Source organism: Nomia melanderi, chromosome 1 (genome assembly GCF_051020985.1).
Source record: "Nomia melanderi isolate GNS246 chromosome 1, iyNomMela1, whole genome shotgun sequence".
Lineage (NCBI taxonomy): Eukaryota > Metazoa > Arthropoda > Insecta > Hymenoptera > Halictidae > Nomia > Nomia melanderi.
The window spans coordinates 29,545,385-29,553,189 of NC_134999.1; the positions used below are offsets into that span (position 1 = coordinate 29,545,385).

Below are 7,805 nucleotides of genomic sequence, written 5' to 3' on the forward strand. Positions count from 1 at the left end.
AAATATAATTTAAAACGAATCGAACATACTGATTATTTTGATTGTCTTATTGAGTTACTAGAAAATTTACGGAAAAATCGAAATCGTGTCTTGAACAAATATGTTTAAAATATAGAAAATATGTTGAGTTAATAATTACAAATAACACATTTTTATACGGATTTTTACAAAATGAAGTATAATATATAGCAGACTGCAAATTGATGTATAACATATGCTGTGCTCAATTGCTATGAATATATTTTTAATCGAATAATTCGATACGATGTCATTAAATTAACAACTTAATAATTAAACCCTTATAATAGTGAGTTAAGCTCAAAGTGAAAAATTTAAATTAAACGAACTATTAACAAGAAAATATAAAAATAAATTTATTAATATATTTATTTATATATATATTTATTTTTATATTTATATTTTTCTTTAAACTAATAATAACACTTTTATCTTGTTACTTTAGACATTAAACATAGAAGTCTCATTTCATTTTAAGAACTTATTGACACTAAAATAGCTCAAATAAATATAGATATACAATGATTCATTAAGCAAATGGTAAAATAAACATGAAAAATCATTAACATCACATGCCTTGAAATAATTATAATTACTCATAACTAATATAACCAGTCATTGAAGGTTAATTATTTTCCTTGACTCAATTAATTTAATATAATTAATTTTCATCAAATACGTCGCAACTTTCACTGTCATGCAATTATTGATGCAAACAAACAAGTGAATTAAAACAATTGTTTCCAATTGTTTTCTTGCAGAATAAAAATGAACCTAATAATTAGAAAACGTATTTTCAAAACAATCGTATACTCCAAGAACAATCTTACTAAACATAAATTCATGGAAAAGATATGTCAATCATTTAATTGATCATTTGAAAGCAGATCTTAAATTAAAGATTTTGAAATCATCTTGAAATCATTAACAAACTGCGAAAAATACTAAAAACTATAAAACTATAAAAAGACAAAGAAAAAAGGGGTAAAGGTAATAAAGTACTCAGCGTTTAATGTTGCTTGAATTAATTTCTATTTCCAATTAATAACAACAATATTTAAATATATTATATAGACTAGTCATCATCATCTCATTCCACATTTTATTTGGTATCTTTACCACGTATCTACACCCTATACAGTCACCCATCAACTTTCCGGCAGTCGAATTCGTTGCGCCATACTATAATTACTTAATCGGTAGACGAATGTGTATCTTCGCATATAGCGAGCGAAAACACCATACAAGAACGCAAAAAGAAATATTGCAACGATGACAGATTTTTTATGAAAATGTATGGTAATTATTCCTGACGATCGGGTACATTTTACATTCTATGACCAAAATAAACGTTGTGAACCGTTAACCTAAACTGAATTCAAAAAGATCAAATCACTAGTCGATACAAAATTTCCATGACAAGCGCGACAGTGTCATGTAATAATTTTCTCTAACTACAAAGTCAATAAAATACTTAAGAAACAATGAATCACTTAAAACTTTTCGTTTCTACTTCGAAGAAAAGAAATCTTCAAATACTGTCTAGAAAAGCAGTCCCACAAGAGGGCTATAAAATCGACCTAAACAATCAACTCTCCCGTACTCCGAAGTTTTCAAAAGCACCTCTTATCACGCACAGTCTTTTTTACAACCACGAAATCTATAATCTGGAACTATTGAAACCCGCAGGGACTTGCTCCAGCAACGAAGCAAACGGGTCACGACATCCCGCGCCGGTCGATACGGCGAAACGCAACTTGCACGGGTGTTTGGTATAAACTATGCGTATGTACAAGACGTGGGTGGTCTGCGTTGTCGTTAAGACCTTTTCTAGATTTAAACAGTGGAAGAGGAAAAAAGATCTTTGGGCCTATTTACAGGTCACTGGTGATTGGCGCGGGGCGAGCGGTCCAGGAGCTGCGAGGGCCTAAGGTAACTACCAGAAGGTGTCCCTCGCCTATTCCCCTTATCTGATCAGGAATTCCTAATTTTCTGGGGAAAATACGGTAGAGACGAGAGAAACGCGGCGCGCGTACACGGCCAGGAAACTCGATTTACGTTCCGATAAACGGAAAACACCTTGCGGCTTCCTGGGCACAGATCGTTGTCTGCGTCCGGAGTGACCAATTATTTTGACGCCTCGGGAGATACAACGATGCCTCGTTATTCACAGGTCGGTCCCGCGACCAGAATGCTTCTAGTCCGGTTCTCCCCGAGAAGTCCGTCTTCTATTCCCTCGGCTTATCGTTCGGGGCACCTCACAACCCTCCACAACCCCGAACGTTTTTTGTCCCGCGCAAGCTCTTCGGACGAGCTAGCGTTGCAGCGCGTTGCGACGCAAAATCGTGATCGAATTTACGATCTACCATGGTTCGAGTCTGCTATTGGCGATTGAACGATTACAAACTGAGAGAAATATGAGACTTACGCGCGCAGCGGAACGTTGTTAAGGTAAAAAATGATTTTAACGCTAGAACCACTGTGTCCGACAAAATGGAGGGTCTGGAGTTTCTTATTCCGCGGTTATTGGTGTGTTTAAAGTCTTCAATGTACGAAATGATTTTAGGAATAGCTTCACTTGCATACTGTGTTGGAAATACGAAGAAATTGTTTATAAATCTCAATTTTTTAGAGGTCACGCGTTAATCGTGTTAGGCACGGTAGTTCTAGCGTTAAATGTCAAGACGAATTCTTGGGAATCCAACGGTCCGTTTCCCTAAGATACTCGGACGAGATGAAAGGAACATGGAGCAGCTTTTCGGCGATACGATTATGAATTTATAGTTAAGTAGAAGTACGCGGCTATTTACAGATCACGAGAGGATACAGGCGCGGTTAAATCTCGTGTTCTCTTTCGTCGCGAACGGAATCGAGCCAAATAACGTAGACGCAAACATATTTACAAGGCGACTCGCGGCAGGATGTAAACCTGCGTGCTGCAGTCGCGTTTAATGGTAGGAGTTACTTTAGAAAATGCAACTGGCAATCTTATTGCGCGGCAATTTGCCTAGTGCCTTGTTTAGATCAGTGTTAAATAAATAGAAATGTTAATCCTCCGGCGACCGTGTGCCAGGCAATTACGTTAAAGTAATTTTTTATTATAGCCGCTCGAGATGCACCCCTACCACTAAATAACGGGTCACAAGTGACGTTTGTACGATCACTAGAAAATTGAAAGTTTATGACGCGAGAATATTGAGAACCATTGTACTAATGCAGCACGCAGGTTGGTACACATTTCTAAATGTATTAAAAATCTATAAACTAATCCTAACTGAATCGGGATCTGCGTTGGAGTCACTTGTGACTTGAATTAAGTATAGTTTGTTACAGGAAAAACGACATATGAAAGTAACGGAGGTCTGAATGGTCGGACCGATTAGGTCGGACGAAAAGTCCTAACTAAGACCAGTGTTTCGTTTACAGTTCTACCTTGAGATTATCCGAAACTAAACATACTAAATTCCGTTGCATTACACAAAACACAACGGTACACCTACCTTTCTTTCCCTTACAATGTAAGGTTTATGTCGTCCCATAACCAAACTTCCCGGCAATTAAAGGCGAGACTACAGATGCTAGTAACTTGAATGAAAGCATGCCTGGGGCTATCAAATACCTAATAGCGCGTTTATATGCAAAGAAGCTTGTAAAAAGGATGTAAAAAGGACAATATTTAATTTCTGGCGTGCTAATGTCGGCAGTGTACGAGCAGTAAACAAAACCACGTCTCTAGCAAATGTGTACATTCGACGCAGCATGCTATAGTGCTGCTCGGTTAAATTGTAAACAATCCGCTCGGTTAAATTATAAACTATCCTCTCGGTTACATTTTGAACCGTCCCCACTTTCCCCTACCACTCACTGTCTCGAGCTCGCGCTGTCAGTGTAATCTAAACGCAGTAAACAAAAACAGCAAACGAATACAGTGATGAAAATCTCAGTTTCAGTCGCTTCAGTCTTAGCTTTTCAAATGTAGTACCAGCTTATTGAGATTCTTGCGATTAAAATCACTCCGAACACGACGTAAATCGGTCTAGATTTGTCGATTCGGAAGAAATGAAGCTTTAATTTCATTAATTTACGTCAAGTCAGCAAAACTTAGTTCGGTTCACGTTCTGTTTTACGTTCTGAAATTGTCAAATTTAACCGAGCACTGCTGTATTTAGTGGCATACGAACTAAACATTTTTTACTAGCATGTGTAAATCCCCCTTAATGATAAGTATGTATGTATACACGGGATCTCCTAAAGCACGGTCGTCGGAGGATTAAGAAAAAAAAAGTATTTAACGTCTCATTATGTCTTCTATAGTGAACCCAAGTTTCGGAGCACTCGTACTGGTCCTCTGAATGGGGGTCAGGCCGCTCACCCTATCCGCCATCTGTTTGACGGTCGCGGGGGCGGTGATTCGTGGCTCCGCTGTCGCCGGTACCTCGATTCTTAAGTCCTGCGGCACGTCTGTGTGCGTGAGTAGGTGAGTTTTCAGATTGCTTCTTTGATTGAAGCTTCGGGCGCAAACTGGACATTTATGCGGAGACTCTTCCATATGCAAAATCTTGTGCACGGCTAGAGTCCTGCTTTGACAAAATCCTTTTCCACACTCGCTACACTTGAACGGTTTCTCTTTACTGTGAATATACCTGTAAACAGAACACGTTTGTTATTATCGTGTTCTTGATTTGTCCAAAGTAAAATGTTTTTAATGTGTGTGGTTCGCTTATATCGAAAAATTATAAACGAATTTCAAATCAAAACTCAAACGATGTTTACTTGACGCGTTAACTGCTTGTTTTGGTTCACGTTTATGTTGTGTTTACAGCAAAACATATTATTCAGGTAACAATGCCTACGCCTGGGTGTAAACAAAGTATATAAAGAATCAAAGCCGGGACCGTTATTTGCGTAGATTGAAGTCTAGTTTCATTTAACGTGTTAATAGATCGTCTTGCAAGCTGTCAAACCGAATGTCAAGCTGGAATGTTCAGCGTGATTCGCCAATTGAACTAACAACTTTGTGTAAGAAACTGACATGTTTGCAAAACATTCGGACGAAAGTTTTCCTTACAACTCGAATGGTCACTCTTACGGTACTCAAATTAGTGAAATCAGAAACTGTGCCAGTCGCTTTCATCAATTTTCCAAAAATCAAAGACAATTACATCGACGTGTACATATGATTAAAACAAAATTGACTGCTTTTCTCAACAGCTGCAATTATCCGAATTAACAACTGTCTTCGAAATCATCGAAACCACGCGATATTAGAAGATCACCACTATAGAACCGATTTCAAACGTCAGTTGCGTAATAAAAAGAACTTGTTAACTCAAACTCACCGATGATCACGCAGATGATCCTGCCTGCGGAACGCCTTTCCGCAGATGTCGCAAGAATACGGTCGTTCGTCAGTGTGCGTTCTCTCGTGAATCAGCAGATTGTAACTCTTGGTGAACTGTCTGTTGCAGAACTTGCAGATGAACTGCTTCTTAGGCCTCTGACCCGGCAGTCTCCTGGCGAGGAACGACGCCGGCGGCGGTACCGGAAACGCGGGATGCAGTCCCTGATGGCTCTGATGCTGATAAGCATGCGAGGCGGTCGTCTGGGGGCAACAACCCCTGACAGCCAGGAGTGCAGCTCCGCGCAGCCAATTGTCGATGAACGCAGCTTGATAGCCAACGTTTTGGCCAGTGGCTGGTTGTTGTTGCACGAATCTCCCGGCTAGCTGCTGAGAGGACCTCATCCACCTGGACGACGTCATCGGTAGCTGTTGCTGTTGCATCGATCTGTCCAACGTGGGCGGCGTGTGAGGGGGTGTCAACGGCTCCATTTTCTCCTCCATGTAGTCCACGCGACGTGGACTAATCCTTGAATGTATTTCAGGAAACTAAATGAACTGTATCCTAGCTGAATCCTCTTTCCACTGAGTATCGATCACGATCAGCGGCGGAAACCGTCTCCCGCGGACTGTTGTCATGTGTCCGAATCGAAGGACGACGCACAGCCGAGCAAGATACACCTCGTAGGACAGAGGAAAAAAAAGAAGACGACGTTACTTCGAGAGTCGGCGCAGTACTAAATGCCAACAGGCAGTCGTCGAGGTTCCAGGGTCGCCGCTTACCAGGCGCCAACGGGACACGGTGGCTCCTCCTACCGTGTCCTGAACGCTGGATACGCCGGTTGGCGGCTCGACTTCTACAGGGGCGGAGCTTCCGGGTCAGGGTGACCCCTCCGGGCGTCGCGACGCTCATCCACCGGCGAACGTCCCCTGCACACCCTGCCGCCGAGCTCTTCTAAGCTTCCACCGGCGCGGAGGATTCCGCTTACCGGTTTTGCGCTGCCGGGGATGTCTGAAATGCCATTTCCGTGGCTAACGAGACCCCGGCCGCGATCTCGGCGCGGGGAAGGGTTGCTACGGAGAAATTTCTTCGATATTCGCGCGGCCCTGTAGCCCGCAGTCGTGCGCTCTGCGAATTAATTCGCCTGTTTGTTTCGCCGGTCGTTTATTAAAGCGAAACAACTCGCGGATTTATATTTTTAAAGAGAAACTCGGAGCAATGATTTAGGAGTACTAGAGTTCCATCGGGTGTGGTTTTGGTATAGAATGGAATTAGGTCGTTTATTTTTGGGAATTATTTTGTTGTACTGATGTTTGGGGGATTTTTGAACTCAATGCGTAACGCTTTCGGTGCTACTCGATATTTTGTATTTTAATGTAGCGATGGTCGCGTGGATTTGGTGTTGATTACGCGTTGAACGTGTTCGCTAATTTATAATGAAATAAGTAAGGAAAGGTGGAACAATAAGAAAATAATAGAAAATGTGACGGAGAACTGATGCTATGAACGTTGCTTCGTGTTTTAAAGCTTGTACAAGATTAATTTTTATAAATTTTAATCGTTCCAACTGCAACATCGTGTTATATAGAAATATATATTTAATAAATAATTTAGAATATTTAATAAATAACTTAATAAATATGGACATTTTTCAATCAATATATGTAAACACGAAAGTTCAGCAATTAGGAGTACTGAACTTTTCTAATAAATGGACATCCACAAAGGGTAAACTTATAATTCTTGTTTTGTAATTAAAAAATATTTGAAACATTGATAACGCAGATGACACACCTACTTAAATACGTCAGTTGATAATGATACCTCTATTTGGAGCAACTCTTTTGAACTATGAGGCTTCGCAGAAATGTTACATTATTTTTTAATCACAATTCGCTAGTAACAGGTAATCTTTACTTGTTAATAACTTTAATCAATTTCTGCAGAGGCGAAGAGATTAATTATCATTTCTGAAAACGTGATTCATTTCTTTCTGGTACCCCCTGCCGATCACTGGTAGCATAAAGTATTTTATCAGCCTTCTAATGTTAAATTTAGTTGTCAGATAGTTATTTGTAAATTCCACTGCCCATACCAATATTTTTTTTGCAATTTCTACATATTAATCAGACATTAATTTAAAAAACTTGCTTATTCTCTTTTTCGTTACTTCACATAATTTCGATTGACGTGAATAGTCCATAAGAACATATAAGAAATATAATATTTAATATTTTAATATTATACATAAAAATTATGTTCATTTTATGAATCTACAAATTATGTTCATTCTATGAATATTGTAAAATTAATCACTATTTAACCTTTTCTAATAGCTATCAATAATCAACAGTTTTCTTAACATTCACACAATTTATTTCTCTATTATTGATCAAACTCTCCAATCATTTCGTTTCTTCGCAAATTCATGAAACAATAAAATTTAGA

General features: G+C 39.3%; 1 protein-coding gene across 1 annotated transcript; it reads right to left on the reverse strand.

Moving 5' to 3' along the window:
* Positions 1 to 1,098: 1,098 nt before the first annotated feature.
* On the reverse strand, positions 1,099 to 6,099 carry odd (odd skipped). Its single transcript, XM_031980545.2, has 2 exons — positions 5,358 to 6,099; positions 1,099 to 4,661 (listed from the first exon to the last, which is right to left on the reverse strand). The coding sequence occupies exons 1-2, from the start codon at positions 5,858 to 5,860 to the stop codon at positions 4,307 to 4,309; spliced, it is 858 nt and encodes a 285-aa protein (XP_031836405.1). The 5' UTR covers positions 5,861 to 6,099; the 3' UTR covers positions 1,099 to 4,306.
* Positions 6,100 to 7,805: the final 1,706 nt, after the last annotated feature.